Source organism: Castor canadensis, chromosome 8 (genome assembly GCF_047511655.1).
Source record: "Castor canadensis chromosome 8, mCasCan1.hap1v2, whole genome shotgun sequence".
NCBI classification, from domain to species: Eukaryota; Metazoa; Chordata; class Mammalia; order Rodentia; family Castoridae; genus Castor; species Castor canadensis.
Window position 1 is genome coordinate 11,583,825 of NC_133393.1, and position 24,750 is coordinate 11,608,574.

General features: G+C 39.7%; 2 protein-coding genes and 1 long non-coding RNA gene across 5 annotated transcripts in view; 2 read left to right on the forward strand and 1 right to left on the reverse strand.

The window, feature by feature from the left end:
- Enpp4 (ectonucleotide pyrophosphatase/phosphodiesterase 4) overlaps positions 1–11,035 on the reverse strand; it is a 31,395-nt gene extending 20,360 nt beyond the window's left edge. The window contains exon 1 of one of the 2 annotated variants that reach the window (XM_020185489.2): positions 10,627–11,035. The gene's annotated coding sequence lies outside the window, so the exon portion shown is untranslated. Of the gene's footprint in view, positions 1–5; positions 222–10,626 lie in introns of those variants that run through there. The other variant, XM_074082008.1, reaches the window with a different exon arrangement.
- LOC141425622 (uncharacterized) lies at positions 162–13,729 on the forward strand. The gene is made up of 5 exons (XR_012450625.1): positions 162–1,351; positions 7,728–7,889; positions 9,558–9,593; positions 10,034–10,122; positions 13,466–13,729. It is a non-coding gene; the product is annotated as an uncharacterized lncRNA (long non-coding RNA).
- Positions 13,730–22,577: 8,848 nt separating this feature from the next.
- Positions 22,578–24,750, forward strand: part of Clic5 (chloride intracellular channel 5) — a 157,707-nt gene continuing 155,534 nt past the window's right edge. The window contains exons 1-2 of one of the 2 annotated variants that reach the window (XM_074082010.1): positions 22,578–22,814; positions 23,938–24,283. In XM_074082010.1, the coding sequence (XP_073938111.1) occupies positions 22,801–22,814; positions 23,938–24,283 (360 nt within the window). In that variant the 5' untranslated portion in view covers positions 22,578–22,800. Of the gene's footprint in view, positions 22,815–23,639; positions 24,284–24,750 lie in introns of those variants that run through there. The other variant, XM_074082009.1, reaches the window with a different exon arrangement.

Genomic DNA, 24,750 nt, shown 5'->3' on the forward strand with positions numbered 1-24,750 from the left:
CTCACCCACCGCCGCCGCCGCCGCCGCCGCCTCGCCCCGGTCCAGCGTGCGGAACTTGGCGCTCGCGGAACCCCGCACTCTGGGTGCTCGCGGGCTAGGGGGGACCCGGAGCCGGAGGGGCGAAGCAGCGCTCTTCCTGAGGCGCCTGCGCAGTAGCGGGAGTAGCCGCCGGCCCGTCCTCAACGGCGGTCCGCGCTGCAGGGGCTCTGCCCTGGGTGTGCGCCGCGGTTCCAGCGCAGAGCGGCCGGGCCCCGAGGCGGTGTCTGAGACGTTTGACTGGATTGGCTGCCCGAGTCAGGGCTGAATGGAACTCGCCTTGCGATTGGCTGGATTCACGTACTACCTGGAGCCTGCGGAGGTTGAACTGTACCTGGGAGAGAAAGTTTGTTCTCTCTCCCAGCCGAGCCCTTTTTCTTATCATCCTAGATTTGGAAGCTTTGGTGGCCGCGGAGAAAACGGTTTGGGCTGCACGAAGGTCCAACCCAAGTCTAGAAAAGGTTTAGCCGATTCCAGGATCCACAGCCAAATCCTCCGGCCGGTTTTAGGCAGGATGATGAGGATCCCCTCTGCGTTCGCCTCTACCGGGAAGAAAATCTCTGAAACAGCCAATTCGCCTTTTGTTGGCTCTTTCGGCTTTCCTCAGCCTTTTTCCGTCGGCAAAATAACCCTCCTCTGGTCAGCTCATCGCAACGCTATTTGGGATCCTTAATAAAAGCCGATTAGGATCTTGGAATTCAATTTGCCATCTTTTCACACAGCTGAGAAGTGAGCAATTCTTTTGACAGCTGCGTGTGCAGAACTGTGCTCCTGGCCGATATGGGAAGTTTACTCTAAACAGCTGAATAAGCTTTAGACTTACTGGCAGAAAGAGACGGCCAGAGACATTTATGCGTTAACACGTGGGTTGTCCAGGCCCACTTACCAAATAGAGGATAATCTCTTTTTCCTCCTTGTATCTGCATTGCCAAACACGGGCTCTGCCATAGACCAGGACTCGTTGCATCTAACGGGACGTCGTAAGACTGTCTAGATTTATTGCCTGCACCCTCTTAAGATGCCAGCACCAGGAAAACATTTTCATTCTTGTTCGCTACTCTATCCCTAGCAGACGCTCAAAAAAGTAAAAGCAGGTATCTTAAGAGTATTAATCACGTGCGATATCCTCAAATGTTAAGGTCTTGGCTCTAAACCCGTACCTAGATTAGGACCTTGCAGTAGTGGACCTTAGATATCAAAGTCTGAACTTGGCCCACTGATCCGACCTTCAGAGTACAGCTATTAGCATGAGTCTGGAAGACTGGGGAGAGAATTAAGATCTGGATGTATTCTGTCCGTTAGTATTTGTGCTTTGGTAAGTTAATTCCAGTTTCAAGCCGTAAGGCTTGAACATAAGGCTAGCCTGTGCATTGATTTACTTGGGCATCTTAGAGCCATAGGTTGTTGGAGCTGGAAGGCAAGGTAGAAGCTGTCTAGTTCAATCCTAGAATCTGCCAGACCTAAAACTGTATCCTCATCCTGTCACTCATCATTACCTGAGCAATTTTAGGTGATCATCTCCAACAATCTACCTGCAACTCGTCTGCACTATTCTGTTATAGTGACAACCATTTAGGGTTGTTGTCAAGTGAAGTCCTCAGCACAGTATTTGGCCATGGTAAATGTTAGTAATTATTGTCATTATGAGCCCCAGAATATGGTAAGGCTGAGTTCCGTGAGAGTTTATGTAATATCCAGTCAAGCAGAGCTTCAATTTTTCTGGCCCTTGGGGGCTGTGATTATGCACATCCTATTTGTTCACTCGCTAGCACCATGAAGGCTTATAGACAAGATTGATTGCCATATAGGTGGCATGTGTTGTGAAGATAGCAGCTGACTGGTCATCAGGCAAGAAGGGCCCCTCTTTTCCACCATGTACTGCCTGTGTGACTAGGTCAGATCAAAGTGTTCGATACACTTTTGTCTCCTCTGTAAGAAAAAATGGTCAAGAACAAAGGGACAAAATGTCAAGAACATCAGAACCTTTTGATACCAGACTTCTGTTATCCCCAATATACTTACTATTTCAACCATAATTAAAATCCTGTTTCAAATGGGCTTAAATAATAAGGGTATTTATCAGGTAGAGCAAAGAATGCAGAGGTAGGGCAGATTTCAGGACTGGTTGAATTAGCAGCTTCACAATGTTAATCATACACTGTGTTCTCTCTAATTTCCACTTGGCTGTTAATAAAATTGGCTTCTGGCTCCTTTAGTGGCAAAGATAGCTACCAGCAATCCATAGAAACCATGTGACCCATTTTTTACATTCACTGGGTGATAGAAGTGACTTCTACATCTTTTTCTCTCAGAAGTCTTAGCACCTGCTCCTTCAATCACATGACCAAATCTAACCCAGCAAAGAATATGTAATTGCTTCAAATTCAGTCCACACCTTGAGTTGAGCAGTGGACAGAAACTGTTTTATTCAAACTGCACTTTTTTTTCTTGATGGAAATGAGAATGGGTGCTGGGAAGTCTGCCAAGAAGTTCACTATAGTTTCATTCTAGGAATTTAGTGATAAATTAAAATTTTAAGAGTAACACAAATGTTTCACTTTTAATGTTATTTTTAGACAGAAACAGTGTTTATTTAGGTAGACAAATAATAACATTCACTTACAATATTCTTTCAGCTCAGCTTTTGAGAAAGGGATTTTATATGGAAAGCCTTCAAGTCTAGATGAACAGACTTGGCTAAACTCACACAAACTAACCCAATTCAAGTCTTTGTCTTCACAGAATGTTTTTAAAATCTTACTGTATTTTCAAAGGTAAAGGCATAGCTATTTATGCAATTATTTCTCTTTTAAAACTCCCAATTGTGATCCGTAACTCATTGTTGGCCAGAGTTAGATCAGAGGTTAAAAGTTACAGGAAGAAGGTTTTAGGGCCAAAGCCACACCCTGGCCAAAGAAAAACAATTCCTGCCTACTGCTCGGTGCTAATTAAACAAAAAACTGAAACTAAAGAATTGAATTTCGAGTCACTAGGAGAGTATGTAAAGATCCACTTTCTAATATATATTAGATATTAATGTAAAGAAAACATAATGCAGGTTTTAATTTTAATAGAGGAAAGGATCTTAGCACTTTAGTGATTTTGAAAGTTCATTTAAACTCTACCTAACCCATCTTCAGGAAGATTACATTTGTATAATCTCAGTCAAATAAGATGGATTACACTACTTTTCAATATTATTAAAAATGATCCTGTATACTATGAACTATTTATTAGGCATTCTTCATTCTAATTTTTCAAATATTTAATAAAATTAAAGAAACAATAAATTCTTTCAAAAAATTTCCAGGTGGAGAGCAACATGTTCATTTTTTTCAAAAGAAATGAAAATAAGTCCCTGCCCTCACTGAGCCTCCAATCTAGAAAGACAGAGAGGACCTTATTCTGCTGCCTTAGCCTATGCAGCATTCATTACTTCTTTTTCTGATGGTTCCTTGGTGAGACCACCCTTTTTCACACATAGTCTGTGGGAGTCAAATGTGGCTGGCCATTAACTCCTTCACCAGGGTGGAGTCCTGAGGTGTCAACTGTTCTGGTTTTTCTCTAAACTAAGGACTTTCCTAGGGTATGGGACTTTTCATGTAAAACCAGAAAAGTAACAAGCAGATTGCAATGATTTGATACCTGTCCCATTAGAGCCAGTTCTACTTCATCTACCACAGGAATTTGTTTAGTGATGGACACATGCCCAAGACAAGCCCCAAAGGACTCACCCAATCCTGAAGCTTTTGTTGAAACAGTTGGAAAACAGTTAGTGTTTTGGCACAAGTACTAAATAGGTAAAATATAAGCCATGAGCCATTTTTGGTCATCATTGTCACTATAAAAGTAAGTCTACCAGGGAATGAAAGTAATACAGAAGAAAACCGAGGCAAGAGATGGACCCCAAAACCTGCCAACACTGAGCACTTGGTTCTAAGTTTTCCTTGTACTTTTCACTTTACCCCAAATATATTCACCAATTTAGTAAAGCTGAGTTCCATGAGAGTTTATGTAATATCTAATTTACCAGAGCTTCAGTTTTCTGGCCTTTGGGGGTTATAACTGTGCACACCCTGTTTGTTCACTTACTAGGGTGAACAAACCCTAGTGAGTGAACCTCACTAGGTTTATAAAAGGTAGACAAAATTGATGTCACATAGATGACATGTGAAGATAGCAGCTGGCTGATCATCAGAAGAGAAGGGCTATATCCAGAACTGCTGCATCTATAGGTCTCAGCTGTGACACATTCAACCTTATACAGGGTGCAAACCAAGTCAGACCTTTATGCAAAGCACTTTCTGGACTATAAATCAGGAAACCAAAGTTCAATTATCCTTGTGTTCCTTCCACACTTTAAGAATTTAGTAACCAAAATGTCCCTTGTCAGCTGAGGCTTTTCTCTATGTAAAAAGAATCCCTATATTTCATGGGAGAGCATCTCCCCATGTGTCCATCAGGCATCCTGTGTCAGTTGCACACCACAGCGTAAGACATCAGGTTACTAATTACTGCCTACTTCAATATTTCCTGAACATACCTGACTATGAGACACCCAGGGCTTGTGAAAAACAGAAGTTCTCAGATAACACACATATTTCATGGTGCACCTCTTTAGGGGAGGGATTTGAGATGTTTTTAACAGAAGCCACAGATGATTGTGTGGTACAGCAAGTTTGGGAAACAGGAAATTGAAACATGACAGTATGTTAGTCCCGTACCTTCTTACTTTCTCTTCCACATAACTCATCTAGAGCACTCAGATACTCGTGTCTCAATAAGCAGTTTCACTGCCATCCCTTGATTTCTCCAGGGTCACCCAATGATTGGTGGAACCTCCCAGTACCTCATGAATTTCCTATTGTTCTTGTATGACTCCCTTATACTCAGCATCCTCCCTGAGCTACTCACACGTAGCACTCAGGTAAGTTACGACCTCCCAGGATTCATGGAAGTTTTCATGGACGTTGTCCACCTACATTAGTTTGGAAGGGCTGTCATAGCAAAGACCACAGATGAGATAGCTTTAAACAACAGAAACTTGTTTTCTCTCGATGCTGAAGGCTGGAAGTCTAAAAGCAAGGTAGTAGCAGGGTTGTTTTATTCTGTGGCCTCTCTCCTTGACTTATACATGGCTGTCTTCTCTCTGTGTCTTCACACGGTCTTTTCTCTGCATGTGTTTGTATCCTAATATCTTTTTTATAAGAACAGCAATCATATTAGGTTGGGACCAACTCCTATGACCTTGTTTTCACTTAATTACCTCCTTAAATACAGTCACATCCTGAGGTGCTGGGAGTTAGAACTTCAACACATAAACTTTGGGTAGGCAGGAGCACATGATTCAGCTCCTAATGCCACCTGCTCAAAGAGCTGGACATCCACTTGCCATATGATCTACTGGTTTGTGGATCTGACCCCTTGTTGGTCAGTACCTCATGCCAGTGTCACATAACCTCTTACTAATGACTCACCTGCCTGCTGATTTTTTGTCTACATGACCAACCTTTGTGCTTTCTAACAGCACAACTTGCCTTCTGACATTACCTGCTTTACATTACGCGGACCCTCCTCTGCTTCTCAACTTCAGCAATGCCTCAAGCCACCTCTTCTTCTCTGGACCCTGTTATACCTGCTTCTCCAGCTTCTGCCTTCCTTCCTGCTCCTCATTGTCTGAGCTTCACTCAGCAGCCAAACAGAGCTTTTTCAGTCAGAAAACCACTTCCTGTGGTTTGGGTGTTTGGTCCTCATACATGGTCTCTCATGCCTCTCAGAATGACTCTTCGCTCCCTACCTCGGCTGATGATGCCCCATGTCATCTTCCCCTCCTGAGTATTTGTCAGCCGTCAGTTCCCCAACTGACTGCCTCACAAACATAGACCTTGACAAACTGACCTCCTTCTTATTTCTTGTTTCTCAAAGCTATAAAGCTCATTTCTGCTTTAGAATCTTTTCCCTAACTCCACTATTGAATCACTCTCCATTCAAAGCTTTGTAGTTCACACTTCCCACAGTCATTAACTATTCACTTAAATAGAAATCATCTTGGTTGATAAGCTTATACAACTATTAATAATTTCAAATGTTTTGAAAGCTGCAATTGTCTAAAAACAAAATGATAGGGATTAAATTTATACTAATTAATGTTCTTTTAGGAAGAACTACATTTAAGGTACCCAAGGGCTATGGGTATTTATTTCTTTAAAACCTTTAGGAAAACTTATAGACAATTTTCAGAAGCCCATTCCTTTGTTTGAAGAGTTCTGCCAAACCTAGTTGTGTGACTGTAGGCAAATTAGTTAATCCCTTCAAGTTTCTATAATTTTGTATAATGGAAACATTTCTGTTTTCTATCCTCAAAAAGCTGGGTGACACTTTGGACATGCGCAGTAGAAATAATACTTTGAAGAAGTATTGAGCAAGTTGGAAGAGAAAGAAATTCTTTAACTTATCTGAATATTTGGTACTGTATTTTAATATGTGTCTTCACAAAGGAGAGTTGTTGACCATTATTATTGATCTTTTACATGGCATCTTTGCTGGAGTTTATCCCAACTTGATTTTATTTCTTTGCTGAGTTTTACATTTAGTTTAGGTCAACTAAGTCCCTTCTGGAAAAAAGTTTCACATAAATATATTTTAAAACAGTACTCACTCTCTGTGCATGTGGATCATGCTTTAAAAATAAATTTGGGAACCCTACTACACTTGGAACTCTGTGATGTATGTTTGATTAACCCTTTCTTTTCAACCTGTAATCAGAATCTGGTTGGAGTTAATTTGCCAATAAGGAAGCAGAAAACATTCAAAGAACCCAGGATGTGAATTTATCCTCCTATCCCTCACTTTCCATTTCTTTCTCCACCATACACATTTGTTTTCTTTTTGATTTCTCCATGTGTCTAGAATACACCCGGAAGGAACCTTAAAACATTTCTCCCTTAATAATGATATAATGTATGCATTGATTATTTCTAAGGGTATTTAAGTTCATGGATGACTAAAGAAAGTTAAATCCAAGAAGGACCTTAGCTGTTATTGAATTCAACTCTGCATTTTACATGTAAGAAGCTTTCATTGTATTCTAAATAGCAAATGTTAATCACTTATTCCTTCCCTGAGGATACTATGAAAGTGTCAGATTATGTTGGCTCCTTTGAATGGCTTTCTGAGGCATGTTTGGACATGCTTCTTGAGTCCTTTGGAAACTTTCAAAGTGGTGGAGCAGTCTTGAAATCTGAGTATTGGCAGTTTGAGCACATTTATGTTCAATTACAGAGTTGGCTTGAGCTCCACAGAGTCCCCAGGTCAATTAATTGAGCACAGAGATTTTTTTCTCTTCTATAAAATGCATTTCTAACCTCCTAAGCTTCTAAAGACATTCTTTGTGCCATGGTGCTTGGAAAGATAGTATAATCTAATCCAAATCTTTCCATTCAGCACATTAGCAAGGGCCTCCTGTGTGCATAATTCTATTAACCGAGGTAGGAGGAATAGAAGAATTTGCTCCCACAGGACATTGTAATCTAGGCATCTGTTAACCCACTAGGAGGTTATCACCATGCAAACGCATGGATGGCAGGGTGAATGCATCATCTCGATGAAGCGTATAATTACCTGCTTCTAATAACACTACAGAGTGGCTTGGGTGAAAATGAAAGTAAGTAGTTTCTTTTGTTTTTCCATAGTGGAGAAAAACACAGACTCATCAAATATGAAGGCTGGAAAGTACCTTAGAAAATATGGAAGCCCATCACACTTGAGGATATCCAGATGAAGGAGTGAGACCAGAGAGGGACATGCTCGAGATCACAGCTTGTGACTCAGACCTGGGACCTCCACGATTGCAGGTCCTGAGCTCTTTTGTCCTCCTATCACTTCCTTTATATCTACCTCTGCTTTTAAACAATAGTTTAGTGTTCTAGATCCTGTGAAAGATTTAATAGTGAGGACCAGAGGGAGGACTTTAGGGGATTCTGAACAATTTTCAGGTGTCTCAGGAGAGTATAAGGCAGGTTTCCCTGTTGTACTCACTATCAAGGTTGCATTCTGTTATATTCCTCCTAAGGCAACTCTTAGAATGAGAACTGAAATTGCTTACCAGCTAATCATTTACACTGGTCCTAGAATACCATTCCTTACTTGTCTCACAATAGTGTGCCTGGAGCACAGTATTCAGGTGGATAGATGGAGAAGAAAAATACTACCAGCAGTATGGTAGCCAGGTGGTACTCCCTCTGGAGAGTGTGCACAGAAAGAGCCAAGGTTTCCAGTGACCGTAGCTTCTTTCCAGCCCTCAAAGAATTGTTTGAGGTTATGGTTCCCTGTCCTCCTTGCCATTGATGCCAAATGATGTAAGGAGGTACACGACAGCATATGTTTTTTGTGGTATGTGAATGACCATACCTTAAGACATAGATAGTTAACTGGATCTGTACACAATGGGGAAGGTATGCTATAAAGATGAGTCTAAGATGCCAGGAAGAAGTTCAGAATACCACACAGAGCCATGTGTGCAGAGGCTCCCCACAGTCTATCAGAATCCAGCACTTGGGCTGGGATGCAAATGCTGGAGACATGTGGGAGCCTGCACAGAATGTCCAGTTAAGAGGATATGATGTGCTGGGCATTTTACCAAGAAAGTGATATGTGATGGACTCATTGCTCAGATCTAGGTTATAAAATCAAAATTTGACCTGGAGATCCACTGTTAAACCAGGAACAAGGTTAGATCTAGATCAAAAGTAAGGTTGACTTGACATTGAGCTACAGTGATAGAAAAGAGCATATCAAAAGCTTCCTTCTTGCTAAGCATTGTGGCACACATCTGTAATCCTAGAACTTGGGATGCTGAGGCAGGAAGATCACAAATTTGAGGGCAGCCCAGGCTATATAGTACAACCTGTTTTAAAAAAACAAACATAAAATCCCAAAAGCCTTCTGCCTCTTAATGCCAGCATTGGTTCAAAAGATGGGAAAGGGATGAGAGGAGGAAGATGAGGCAGGTTGTGATGTGACCATAGACGTCTTGTGCTGAATCAGGCCTATCCTAAGAACTGGCTATTTCCACTGCCACTGCAGTGGTTAAACCCACTGCCCTGACCTTGATTTGTCATCCTATGAGCTAATCTAATCTAGTCCCTGAGACTCGACTCACATATTTACGGAACATAAACTGGAAAGAACTAGGAGAACAGGAAGCATGTAGCAGTGACTAGTTCAGCAACTGTTTGACAGTTGTTTTGCCAGACAATAGAATTCACCAATGATCTTGCCAGTTTCTTCCAGAGAGGTGAGTGAGAAGGGAGTATGTATCTTAAATCAGGAAGCAGCTGGGCACAGGGAGAATTTTATAAACTTTCATATCATTTGTGGCCATATTTATGTGTTTCTTACATATGTTAAATATGTATTATAATATTTATTATATGATATGCATTTCTCTCTCTCTCTCTCTCTCTCTCTCTCTCTCTCTCTCTCTCTCTGTCTCTCTCTCTCTCGTGTGTGGTTGTATGCAGTGCTCAGGATGGAACCCAGGCCCTCATGTATGCAAGGTAAGTGCTCTATCACTGAACCTCACCTCCAGCCCCTCTCAAGTATAACTTTTTTAAGTACATAAAATGATTTTTTAAAAAACCAGCATAAAATATTCATGAATGACACCAGTGTGCTTGGCCTGCCAATAAATTGCTGCCCCCGTGGTCTTAGCAATAAGACTGAGGGCTGGCAGATCGACAGGAGGATGTGTGTATCTCCAGCGCAGGTGTGAATAAACATGGTGTCACCAGCCACCCTGTAGCATCACCAGGCGCAAACAGCCCTGGGGACAAACTCAGGGAAGATTTGAGAACCTTTCCAGATCTCAGTTTCCTCATCTCTAAAATAGGAGTAAGGGCAATGGTATCAGTCCGTGCTAACTCACAGAGTTCTTAGTGGGTTTGTGCTTTGGTTGGTTTGCTTTTTCCTGGTTGCTCAATATTTCTATGCCTTGCAGCTCTGAGCTAGTTGGAGCTTGAAACAAGGTGAAGAGTCAAAAGCAGACAGTGAAGGAATGGAGCTAATTTGGGACAAGTTAGCAAACTGGTATGTATAGTCCTGACCTACTTCTGCCTGCATCTTTGGAGAACTAAAAACAGGACCCAAATTACATTATTTCCAGGAAAAGAAAATGAGGTAGCAATTTGTCAGAATGGCAGAAGAGCAGTCTCAACCTCTTTTTTAATGGCTTCATAAATTTTAAACAATCACAGGAAAGCACTGGGCATTTTCCTGGAAATATGAATCTCTTCCTCTATCCTTTCAGAAGAATCTACAGGCAAAATATTATCAAAACGGTCTCCATTCTGTCAGTCATGTTAATGAGGTGGGGCACAGAGAATGCCAGCTCCACGACCAGCGGATCCACACAGCCACCCATAATTCATATTTTTACAGTTTTAAAGGCATGCACAATCTTTGTATAGTACATAAGTAAGGAAATCTACAAAAAAAAGAAAGTCAAATTCTTTCACAATCCCACCATCAAAAGACACTGCTCATGACAAATTTAAGTACATTTTCCTTTACATATATTTCAAGTTTACTTACCCTTTCAATGCGACATCCCTGAAAAGTTGGTCTGGTCATTTTTCTGGTGATCCTCCTTACTGCAGGTCAAGCATCCTAAACTCCAAGCAGCTTTGACATGTGGGGAAGACCCTTGCTCCAGGGAGAATCTATACAGGTAGTGGGATAAACTCTCTACCTTCTTCCTGAGTTTTATGTTTTGCTTTGATTTTTAGCAGCCTGACTTTTAGTCATTTTCTTCCTCTTTCTCTAAGAAGATAAAGTTCAAAAACATAAAACCTGGAGTGGAACCTACCCAGTAAATTGTTGATATTTACAACCATGTGCTATGCACCTTCTATGCCCCCACCTCCACACAACCCCAGCAGTGGGTAAGGTAACGAGAACAGTGAGTGTTAGAGCCCCACACCTGCTCACGAGGCTCTGGAAGCTTCTGGGGACAATCAGCTCTGTGCTGGCACCAGGCCCCACTTGGCAAACAAAGAACAATTAGCATGTTGTTCTCAATCACATTCACAGTGTATAACCCACTGGGCCAGGCACTGGCTTCCTCTGCTCCTCCTTGGGTACTTTGACTTTCTAATCATCAGGGTGCTGACACCTGGGCAGGGAGACAGAGCAGAAGGAGGGTCTGAAGCCATGTTCTGCTTAAGTCCCTGGCCAGCTGCTAAGACTCCCCGGTGACACCAGTCCTCACAAAGGCCAGAGTTCCTCCTGTAGCTGGAGTAAGTGGGAGGAACACCAACACAATTCTGATCTTGTTTTTACATCACAATGACTCCTTCAATGTTACTTTTGAAATAGCAAATGCGAAGTTTTATCCAAAAATAAATTTGTCATCTGCTTTAAGCACATGCTTAGCCTTCCTGTGAGGTAAGCCACCTGTTCTGGCTGGACTGTGGCTATACATACTGCATTTCCTAGAGCATCTTCATTTCAGTTTGAATAACATTTGATGAAATTAAAATAATATCGACCAATGAGGTTTCATTATTTCTGAGAATGTCAATCTGAACTTTGTTCTGTTTTCATGTGAACTTGGTGATCCTTCACACTTTGACAAATATCTCTTAGAACGAGAATGAAAAGGGACTTTGCCCGAAACAGCATTTTAGAAATGAAACTATATTTTTTTGCAGTCTCTTTGAGGATTTTTTAACTTTTAAAAGTTGAATCTCTAGAGGTCTTGAGGGGGTGAGGGGTTGGTTGGTACCAGTTCGGGGGGGAGATGGCAGGGAAAGGGTGTTGGGGGTGAATACTGTACAAAAATGTGTACACATGTATGTAAATGCAAAATGATACCTGTTGAAACCATTCCAGGAATGTGTGCTGGGATAAAGGAGAGCGGTGGAGGGAGTAGATTCAAGTATGGTCTGTTTGATACATTATAAAAACTTTTGTAAATGCCACAATGTACCCCCACCCAGCACAACACTAAAAAAAAAATTCAACCTCTAGTTATGTGACAAATACTAAAATCACCAGGAGGGATTTTAAAAGTACAGATGCCCAGGCCTCTGGTCTACACCCTCTCCCACATCCATCCTAGGATGTTTTCCTAGGGTAGCATTGCTGGTGTAGTAAAAGCTCCCAGTGGTTCTAATAAGGAACAAGCTTTGTTAAGGACCCCATACCCCAGCTTAACCCAAGGACTGATACGCCCGTGGTTTCCACTTGAATTCAATTAACACAAAAATTTATCATTTCAGGTTAACTCAGAAGAAAAATCATGGGTTAATTATAACAACACCTACTAGAGAGTTAGATTTTCTATAGAGAATTTCAGACATTTCAAAGTAAACTATGTCAACAGCGGGTCCTTGTGAATCGTGGGCCTGGCATAGAGAAACCCAGGTCCCAGAATATTTTCCCTATTCTCTTAGCCTCTCCACTTGCCACTGGCAGCCTCAGTCCATGCTGATCTGTGTTTTTAGAAAGTGTCATCTGCTTCAAGCACACTTGCAGAAAGCTTCTTCGAGTGACTGAAGGCCTAGCATAGGGTAGTATTTCCAGGCCTTTGGCGGGATTGCTTTCAGTCTGTCTGAATGCATGTTTTTTGTTTTGCTTTTTTATTGCCTGTTTCTCTCTTCACAGGTGGTGGGGCAATAGAGTGGTAGGATTGCTTTTGTAACTGCACATCAAAGAGATCTATGCTGAGGCAGAAGTTTGTTTTTCTTTTTCTTTTAAATCTTATTATGGCAAATTTCAAGCATATAGAAAAGCTGAAGAACATCCATCTTCCCACTATCTAGATTCTACCATAAACACTTGCTCCAAGTGTACCTACATATCCAGCCACCCACCCAGCCATCAATTCATTTTGTTTTCGATGTGTCTCAATGTCAACTGCAGGCATCAGTATACTTCCTCTGGAAGTGTCCAGCCGTGTTTCTTTAACAGTTCAGAATTTGTTTAGAGTCCTTTCTCTTTTTAGATAATATTTTCAAAGAATGAAACGGATACATCTTAAGTGTTCCAGTCTTTGTATTTTGGCAAATGCATATAGCCAACCAAGAGTCCTGTCATGATATAGAACATTCCACTACCCCCCCCCAAAAAAAAGTTCCCCCATGACCCTTCCAAACAATCTCTGTCTACCTCTGTCTCCAGGCCACCACTGTTATGACTCATTTAAAATTATAGATTTGTTTTGCCTTGTATAGCTTCATATAAAAGAAACATAATCACACATTAAATAACAAATGTAACACATTTGAGACTTATATACACTAGCCTGTATCAGTAGTTAATTCCTTTTTATTAGGATCCTTTGATCCAACATTGATCAGGAAAGCCTCAAGGGAAGACTGGAGGCAGCTTACAGCCAGGCTAGGCCCCTGACTGCAAATCCCTTTTTAAGGTTTCTATCACGTGGGTCACTCATGTCAGCGACCATGGCCACAAGGACATTCAAGCAGCTCTGTGGGAGCACTGCATGTCAAGGCTCTGAGACCGTCTGCCGACTTCCAGATGAATAATTAAAAAGCTCCAGTCAAACCTGGCTGCAGCCTCACCCTACGTGAGTGTACACCATGGCACAGAGCTCGTAGCCAACACTGCACTGTATAGGCATGCCACAGCTCTTTTGTCGTTTTACCAGTTACAGATGTCTGGACTGTTTTTAGTTGGGGAATATTGTGAATAAAAAGATGTCACGATCATTCTTGCACAGGTTTTTCGTGGACATATGTCTTCATTTTTGTTCGCTAAACATCATATTCATATCTACTGCTAGGTCGTCTAGTAAGTACATGTTGTTACAACAAAACCATGCCAGATCTTTTTGCTAGGTGGTTGTATCATTTGCTGTTCCTATAGACAGTCTATGAGAGTGCAGGCACTCAGACATCCTCACCTATACTTGTATGGCAGTCTTTTTAATTTTAGCTATTTGCTGCTACAGTTTACATCTGCATTTTGCTCTTTTTTTTTTTTTTTTGACAGTACCATAGTTTGAACTGAGGGCTTCATCCTTCCTAGGTAGGTAACTCTACCTCTGGAGCCATGCCTCCAGCCTGCATTCTGCTTTTGTTTTTTAGCTTTTCATTTCCTATCACATGAGAGTTGACACCTACAATGTGCAAAACACCATGCAAAGTATGCAAAGGTCTGCTACTTGCAGGGTCATCCATGCTTCAGTAGTCCAAGCATCTTTTGGGAGCTAGCTAGAAAATTAGAGTTCCGGACCCACCCCAGATCTGAAAATGATAGTTTTATGGATGCTTTGTCATTTAGGAAATAAGATGAATCTGGGCAAGAATATAATGCATTCAAAGATATTTGTAGATTAAATCTAGGACAAAAATTATTGAAAAGAAAAATAATAAAGGAAAAAGATTTATAAGTGTTGCAAAATATCTAAATTAGCATTGTTAAAAATGTTTATTTTTGTTTTTATAACAAATTTAAGAAGATGTAATTAGAATTTAGCAATAGTTTGCCCTAGGAAGTTATTAAAAAGTGGAATGTGAGTCAGGAGTAATAGTTGCATACCTTTATCCCACCACTTGGGAGGTGAAGGAAGGAGGATTGTGAATTTAAAGCCAGATTGGGCTACACAGTGAGACTGCCTCATAAAATGGTGGCGGGGGAGCAGGGGGCTAGGGATTTAGCTCAGTGGTAGGGCAAGGGCACTTGCCTAGCAAGTCCAAGGCTTTGAATTCAATCCCCTTCACCACAAAAAGAAAAAGTGGAATGTAACCTGGGTCTTGAGTTCAAATAGACTTTGGTTCAGTCTTGGCTTCTTTGCTGTCTGCCTGACCTTGGGCAAGTTACTTTACCAGAAAGTCCATTTCCCCAGCTATAAAATACAAAAACTGATTGGCTCATACAGTTGTTTTAAAAAAAATGTTCCTCATGATCTCAATTTCCCCTTATTTTAAAATGTAAGACTTATCACCTCATACATGTTGGAATGGTTGTTTTCAAAAAGACAAAAGATAAGCAGTGCTGGCAAGGATGTGGAGAAAAGGGAACACTTGCACACTGCTGTTGGGAATGTGAATTCGTGCAGGCATAGTGGAGAGCAGCATGAAGTTTTCTTAACAAATTAAAACTGGAACTACCATATGATCCAGCAATAACACTCCTGGGCATATTTCCAAAGGTAATGAAATACATATGTTGAAGAAATGTCTGCATTAGTCACAAGAGCCAAGATACAAAATCTACCTAAGTTTCCACCATATATATATCATAGTGGAATATTACTGGGTTTTAAAAAGGAAATCCTGTCATTTGCAACCACATGGATGAACTTGGAGGACATCATGTTAGGTAAAATAAGCTGGGCACAGAAGTCTAAGTTCTATCTGATCTCATTTTTATGTGGAGTGTGAAAAAAATGGATACATAGAAGCAGAGAATAGCTGATGGCCCACTTGATAGAGCACCTACCTAGCAAGTGTTAGGCCTGGAGTTCAAACCCCAGTACTGCCCAAAAATAAGTAAATAAATAAATAAAAATACCGTGGAAGAAGCAGAGAATAGGATGGTAGTTACCAGGGGCTATTGAGGGGGTAGTACAGGGAGATGTTTGTCAATGTACACAAAATTTCAATTAGATAGGAGGAAAAAAATTAAGAGGTCTATTAAAGAAAGTGTGGGCTATAGTTAATAACAATATATCATATGTTTAAAAATTGAAGAGAGAAAAGATTTCAAGTGTTCTTACCAAACAAAAATAATAAGTGTATAAGTCAAAACACAAGTTAAGTGGCTTGATTTATACATTCCACCATGTATAGACATATCAAAGTATTACATTGTGCTTTATCAATATACACAATTTTACTCATCACTGTTAAAAACACACAAAAAATTTATTTTTAATGTAAGGATTCCTCATTGAAAAATAGGGAATAAGAAAAGGGGAAATTGGGCTGTAAAAATAAGATGATCAAATATTTTCAACATGTTTAAGATTTGAGAAACTTATACTCAAAACAAAATCACTGAGAAATGAAAAACAAAGCCACCAAGCCAATGAATGTGTGAACTACAACTTCTGCTTAGTCCTAGCCTAAACCTTAGGAAACTGGGTGCAGGAGGGCGTAGGCAATGGTGCCCCCTGGTGGACCATAAGTGAAGAACTATTCAGAGGTTTCCAATCCTGAGGGTGATTTTGAATTTGATTCTTCCCTGCATGTTACAACTGTTTGCCTTTGATAAAAACAAACAAAAAATCTCACATGTTAATTTTCATTGCCTTAGCTACAATTATAGTTCAATTATCTGATATTTCCCTGACACTAAAGACTATTTACAAAGCATAAATTTTAAACATTGTAAAAATTTGTGGCAGCAAATTTTAGCAGTGGAAGTTCAGTGTCAGCTGTGAGTGGACCTGGGCTCTAAACTCCATGATATCAGCTTGAGCTGGCTTTCATATCTTTTCAATGGATTTGATAATACCTGCCTTACTGTATTCATTCCTGCGCACGTCGTTAAAAACACTGCCTATAAATGCCTAGTGAAAGTTGAAATTGCCACAAGATGCAAGTGCAATTATGATTGAGAGTAGGTATCAGATTATTAAAAGAAAATAACTCCCAAAATGCATAATAATCAATGCAATAGGAAGCAGAACAAAGTTCCAATATGCTAACATGCTGTGGTTACTTAAGTTACTTCTACATCATTTTCAACTCCCATAATCACTTCATTCTGAACTCTCAACTGATATGTCATAATTGTAAGAAACCAACACGGAATCCACCTATAATCTACAAGGATCCAGGGATTCACACATCCTTTTAAATTTACTCCTCCCACCAATGATTTAGGAGACACTCCACTTTTAGAAGGAAGGTAACCAAGGCTAGGAAAGCTTGGAGGATTGTGCCCAGGATCCCAGGTTAGGAAGTGGCAGAATCACCATTGGAAAAATCATTGCTGACCTATAAAAATAAGCTCAATGTTAAGATTTTTTTTAAAATAGGATATAATGATGCACAAGATTCTACATTGACTATATGTGTGTGTGCGTGTGTGTCTACGCACACAAATGGGAAGAGAAAGAGTAAGGGATATTGATTTATTTACCTTGAGTAATAGAATTGAGATAACTTTCTTATTTTTTATAGTGAGTGTGAACTACCTACACAATTAAATTAAAGTTTTTAATATAAAAATCTGTACATCTTTGATTTCACAGCAGGAACCCAAGAAACTCATAATGAAAGTTGTGTTCGTGCAATTAAGTGCTACTTAATGATGGGGACAGAGTAACAATTTGTATAGTAATATTATATAGAGAAGTATATAGGACACAGAGGAGAGAGAGAGAGTGAGAGAGAGAGAGAGAGAAATTCCCAAGTATCTTTGGAGAAGAATTTTCCCATCTCCCCAAACAGTAGAACACTCGGGTCACAAAATAAAATATCTAAAGATGGAGGAATGGATTGGAAATGGACGTGGGGTTAGAGAGCTCAAAAGACTCTAATTGGCCATAGCAAAGTGCATATGACACTTTAAGCAGAATGACAGAGATGAAAACTACTCAGCCTAGTTACCCCCCTTGGCTTATTAAGTAAACTTGGTCTTCCTACCAGTTCCTTCAAACTCATGCAGTGTAACTTTGTCTTTCTTTAAAACAACCAAGCTAAGAGCATGCCCACCTCTCCTTCTTTGACACTGAACACCTTATTTGGGTATTTGCAGGCTCATGAGCTTTGGGTTGCTGCTTCCCCAAAGAGGTAACAGGGAATACCTAAAGTATGTCGATGAGGAGACTTGTGGATGGTAGAGGCAGCAGAAAGAAGAAGTGGAAGGAGGAAACTAGACTTATTCTGAATAAGGAAGAAGGGTGGAGGACACTATGGACGCCATCCCTGCGAGTGGGCACCAGGGCTGGGTGCATAGTCCTAGCTCCCAGCCTAGGTAAGATACAGTGTCAGTGCAGAACAGTAAAGACAAGGAGAGGATAGGGAGGGCATGCACCACTTCAGAGTTTGAGGGTGTATAGTTCATTCTATTTTAAAAGCAGTATTATTCTGGGTGTTCAATTTCTTCATTAATTTAAATTGAGTAATCTTGTCCCATATTATTCATGTTGACTGAAGAGGATCCCATTTGTCTCATCCTCACATTTAATGTTCCCCTTTTCTTATTTTCCTTTTTCATCTTCCATGAGTAATAAAATGTCATAAGTGACTTTTATCTAGGCTCCTCCAGAACCTCTCATGGATGTATAATCTAAAATAACTCTGAGGTATATCAACCAAGTACCATTTTAATTTCAGAAGTAAGAAAGTACAGTAAAATTTTTGGTTCATATGCATTTAAACATTTGTGAAGAGATACCCATGATGGATTATAATGGTAGAGTCACAATCATAAAGAATGTAATTCAGAAGGTAGAAAGAACTAGATAAAGGTTATGGAAACAAAGGACAGACACTGAGTGGCTGGGAATGGTATTCAATGGTGCCCCAAGGAGAAGAGAGTGGATTGAAAGGAGTGTATATACAGTGACTGCAATTGCTCAGCAGACCCACCAGAAGCTCAGGTAACTCTGACACAGTTCCCTCCCTGTGCTTAGATTGAAATATGATGTCATGTTTGATGCATCAATAGACCATGTTGCTCTAATAAGTCATACAAGCCACTAGAAGTGGTTTTCTGTGAACACCTGTCTCTGACTTGAATCCAGCTAGAATTCAAATGGTGGTGGAATAGAACTGTTTTCTGTGTTATGTGTCTGCTCACCCTCAGCATAAAGTCCAGATTCCTGGTCCTGGCATTCAAGGCTGTGCAAAGTCTAGCCCAGTACTGCTATTTCTCTACTTTTGTCACAATCTGCACACTCATTCCAATTTAGTTTACTTTCTATCATTGTGAATTCTCAACTGTGCACCATGTTTTCACTTTAACCTCTACCTTCCACTCCACTTACCCAGTTTCATCCCAGAAAATATAACAATCTAATGATCGTTTACAAGGAAACATAAAAGTTGAATGCTAAGGAAAAAAATATATAAATATCAACTGGCAGAAAAATGATATCAGAAAAAGGCAAAAAGTACTATTAGGAATAAAGACATTTTCTGCTGAGAAAAAGCCAGTCCATCTAGCAGAATTACATAAAATTTCTAAATCTGTGTAAACTTAATAATATGCATCAAAAATACATAAAAATAGCTTAGAGCCATGAAATAAGAATTAGATATGATGATCATGAAGGAAGAGTTTAACTTTCCCATCAGCAGGTTATATATAGAATAAATGGAGAAAAATCAGTAGAAATGTGGAAGAACTGAATAATGAGATTGACAAACACTAATTATAATCAACAGAATACTGTACCTCATAACAGAGGCTATGTTCAAGTACATGGGAGATATTTCTAAGATTGTCCACTTGCTGGGCCATGAATCAAGTCTCAAAACAAATTCTGATAAAGTCATAACTACTATGTCCTATGACAACAATGAAAGTAAGCTAAAATAAATAACAAAAAGATAGCTAGGAAATCTTCAACCATTTGGAAATTATCAATATATTTCCAAATAATCCATAAATAATGAGGAAAAATCTCAACAGAAAATAAGAAGTATGTATAACTGGATGGTAATGAAAATAAAATATATCAAAATTTGTGTGCAGATAGATCAATACTTAGCCTTTTTCCAAATTCATAATTTATTGGACAAATTGAGTATCATATAATGAGTTGGCATTATATGCATAGGAACACAGTGGATGGGGTCAGAGAGCTTAGAATCCATTTGCATTACATTCACAGCTGGAGATTTTTTTTAGACCTTAACTTAAAGTATCAGATCATCAAAACAATGCCTCTGTATGTGACCAGTACACAGTTGATTCTCCTTGTGAGAATATAAGAGTTGAAATATTTTTTAATACCAGTGAACTGGTACTGGGCATAAGTTTCTGTACATGCTATGATGTAAATCTTGCCAAATTGACAAATTCCACAACCAATGTCCTTCTACACCTACCCCCTTGACCCAGCTGAGGGAAGCCCAAAATTCATGGTCTTAAACGCATATAGTAGAAAGGAAGAAAAGCTGAAAACCAATGATCTAGATATCCATCACATTTATCTTGGGATTTATTTTTTTAAAAATCACTAAAGTACAACCAAAGAGAGAAGAAAAGAAATAATAAAGATCAGAGCAGAAATCAATGCATTTACAAATAATTACACAAATAGACATTATTAATAAAGCCAACAATTCTCTAAAAAGGTAAGTAAAATTGATGAATCCATAATAAGAATGAAATAAAAAGAAAAGGCACAGATTACTGATTAGTGATTTTTAAAAGGAGTCTTGGGAGAAAAACACTACTATCTAAGTTTGGTTGCCTGTAGAGACTAGGCTATTGTGCTTACTCTCCCAGACTAATTTCTCAACCAGTTGAATAGTTATGGTTTTGGTGATAAATTAATAAATTGCCATTTCAGTTTCTAAACTGATGCCTTTTGAGTTTAAAGTGAACCTGTTCTACAGTATTTGCTAAACCTCATGTGAACTAACCAAGTTGAATCTTCGAACATACAAAACAGAAAACCAGATTTTGGCCCCAAGGTTGTCCCTATAGGAGTCTATAATATTGTATGAGGAGATAAACACTTATCTAGATAATGGAGAAAGGAAACTGGACCAAGAATGAAAGGTTGAATTTTAGATTCATCTCCTCCATTTTATTTATTTATTCAATAAGTATTTAATAAACACCTATTATGTGTCAGGTGTCTGCTAGGCTTTAAATATATAGAGAGTAACAAAATTGGTATGAGCTTTGTTTCATGGAGCTAATGTGCTCAGTGGAGGATACAGATATCAAACAATCAAAAATTTATTCAACAGATATGTATCGAGTATACATTGTTCTAGGTGCTTGAAGTAATGATGAATAAGCAGACATAATTCAGTGTAAGAAATTTGTTTCAGTGGGAGAAGATATACAATAAACTTTATACATCTTAAATAAATAAAGTATATGTCATATTGGAAGGTGATAGTTGTTTTTTGTTTGTTTATTTGTTGGTTTTAGTACTGGAGATTGAACGCAGGACCTAGAACTTGCTAGGAAAGGACTCTACTACTTGAGCCATGCCATCCGTCCTTTTGCTTTTCATTTGTTTTGTGAATAGGCTCTCATGGATTCCTTTGCCTGGGATGGTCTCAGACCACAGTCCTCTTACCTCTGCCTCCCCAGTAGCTGGGATTACAGGTGTGGACCACTTCAACTAGCCAGGTGATAGTATTATGATGAAGAGAAAGAAAATGTAGGGTAATGGATTTTAGTAAGGGAAGGGGATAGGAATGAAGTTGGCATGAATTGTCATTTTTAGCAGGATGGTCAGAGAGAAGGCAGCATATAAGCAAGGCTTAGAGCAACTGGAGCAATTGACTGCAGATAGTTGGGAACTGTATTCCAGCTGGAGAGAACAGCCAATGTGAAAGTCTTCATATGGAAGCATTTTGGAGTATTGCAGGCACAGCAACTAGGTCATATTATCTACTGTGGTGTCAACAATGGGGCAAAGTAGTGGTGGCAGGCATGGAGGAGGAATATGGCTTATTAAGAAACTTGAAGTTTATTGTAAGGACTTTGACTTTTACTGAGAGAATGGGCAACTATCCCAGGTGTGAGCAGGGAATGGTAGGACCTTACTTACACCTTAACAGAATAACTTGGTTCATATTACAACCTGTAAATCAAGATAGGCGTGCTCTGAGATGGGACAACAGGAGACCTGATTTATAGACTATCTGTGTGAACTTAGGCCCTAAACTTAATCACCTGCCACTTAATTGCCTCACCTGATCACCGTGAGAATCCTGTAACATGCTGTACACATACGCACACATTGCAGAATACCCTATTGTAATAATGTAAATAATCCATAAGGATTATTCCTTGTGTTTTAGTAGCAAACATGCTTGACAAAAGGAGCAATATCACTGAAGAAGTGAAAATGGGTTATTTGGAGTACAAAAAATTTTTTTTACTCTTGGAGGTAGGGGTAGACAGGGTGTGATCATGAAAAAAATGGTTGGAAAACCTAAGTTACAGGAGCAAGTAGAAGAACGATCACCCAGCTGGAAGTTTGAAAACCACAGTTGAAGTTGGCTCTGCCGTTAACGCTCTGCATGAACTTGGACCATGTACTCCCCCTTTTTAGGTTCCTGGATTTTTTTCAAATGAATGATCTGCTAGGCTATTTCCAGCTCTAAAATTATGAAAAAAGTTTGAGCTGAGGCAATTTAATTATAAGTGCCTGATTATGTAGACTAAAATAATTTATCAGACATTTGTACCCATTAAATATTCCTTTTCAATAGGATAAGGTGCTGAATTGCTAGACTTTAAAACTTGTCTCTGGCCTCTTTCCCCTCACCCATTCTTCAGCTGTCCCCAAAGCTAGAACTCAAAAAATGCTGCTCAAGTTCTCTCTAGAAGATTCCTGGATACAAGATGGGAGTCTAGGAGTATAATATATTTTGGCTACAAGACCCTAATCAAATTCTTTGAAGCCTGTCAACCAGAGTTGCAATGATTCTCAGTTTTCACATGACTTCTAGACATTAAAGTCCCCTGACAAGCTATCTGAGTCGTCACTTCAAAAAGAAAGATGTACATGATATGGTGAAGAGGAACCAGCATTAGCAGACTAGAGTACCAGACTGAACAACAAAAAAGAACATATCCACACATCTGCAGATGACATCTACCAGGTAACCTTGTACACACAGCTCTTTACTACTTATTCCAGACCTGGGCCATTTGCACTAAAAGACTTTAAATAGTTTTTTTCTTTGCCAGTTAGGGTTTTAGTTTCTCTTCCTGATCCTCTAACTGTACTTAAAATCAACTTGAGGACAAAGAATGTATCTTCTACCTCTTTTGTTTAGCACTTAGTTCAGTATTCTATACATAAAAGGGTGTTAATGAATGCTTGTTGACTGTAATGACCACATAGATTTAAGATCAAAGCCACATCATGTTGGGTGGTCTGTATTGATGCATCCATAAGCCAGAACATTTATCTTGTTTTCCTTCTGCCGCTGAATCACCTTGTGGTGTTTTCAGATAAGAAATGTAAATGGAATTTTTTACCTAACTGGAGCATGTATAATTTGTTTATCCTAGGGTATCAATTCACAAAGACTTGATTTGTGTGATGAATCCAGCTATAATTAGATGGGTTAACATTGTGAATTGTAGGTCTTCACTGAATTGCAGAATCCTCTTGAATGTTGTCAGTGTTTGGAGGCAATTACAGGAGGGAGCGCCATTAGTGACAAATGATTAAATAGTCAAAATTTCAATGTAGACTGGGCTGTAATTCAATTCAACTTCTGGTTTATCCAAAGCATTTTAGAATTATTGGCAGTGAGAAAAATCTAAGAGTCTAGATAAAAATATCTTCAGGAGTGAAGGAGTTAAATGAGTGGAAACTTTATCTTTTGTCCAATGGACTTGTGGTTTGCTTATTAAAGTCTCCAGTAAATGATTGTTAGAGACCTGTCATTGATAGCTGTTGCTAGTTGCTGCATTTCAAAAGCTGTTGATTCCTCTGCAAGGTGGATCAGCATCCTCTAGCCCTTTACTCATTTCAGATCTACTCGAGTCTGCTGCAAAGGGATCTATCAGGCCAATAAGCATGGATGATGAAAGCTACAGCAGCATCTATGACACCATCCAAAAACATAGGGAATATGAGTTTCCAGACCAGACTGGAGAAAATGAAGATCATTTTTATGATGCAGTCCATAAAGATTTGAGGCTAGGAAACAATTTGTATGACACCAAGTTGGAAGACCATGAATATGATTCTGTGTCAATCTGTGTCTCTAGGGATGAAAAAAACAGCTTAGCCTCTTCCCAGCCAGAAGCAGGAGAATATCTCCTGCCTGATGCAGTATGTCCTGAGGCCCAGAAGCCTCAACTGGGTGAGCCCAGGAAGGATGGGGACATCTCAATGGAAGAATTATACTCACCAACCCAGGACCTAGAATCCTTCCCAGAGGGGCCCCAGGAAAATGGAAGCGTGATGATGGAAGACCTGCCTTCTCCTTCCAGCTACACCCTCCGACATAGCAAGGCCTTCTCCACCAACAAGGATTTCCCCACCTGCTATTATGATGGTTTTGAAGAAAATGAAGCAGCTTCCGAGAAGCCTGAGATTTTTCTGTTTGTGAAGGTAAGGGCTGCCTCTGGCAGGCACACTTGTCCATGCAGATGTGTAGCTGGTGTTTTATTTTGCTTTGAGGGCCAGGGAAAATTGTATAGTGTCATGGTCCTTGAACCCCACTCAAGACCATGTTATTTTGGAATGTACTCAGGACTTCTCACAATTACAAGAATGTAGAAGCACATTTAAAGTGTGTGTGTAGTCATTGACTTTCATAAACCATGGGTAAAGCACTTTTTAAGAGTTTACATGAGTGAGTAGAAATTGCTGCTCAAATCCTTACCTTTGTGACCAAAGTTAAGTGCATTTTCCTGTCTGGTTAAATTTCTTTTGTCAACGTGATTTTTAAAAATGAAACGAAAGCTTATAAGGGAAAGTCAAATCTACAGTCGGGTGTTGGAATTTCCTCCTTGAGTTTCTAAGGTCACAGATACTTGAGATTATGGACGATGAATGCTTCCTCTGTCACCCAGCTT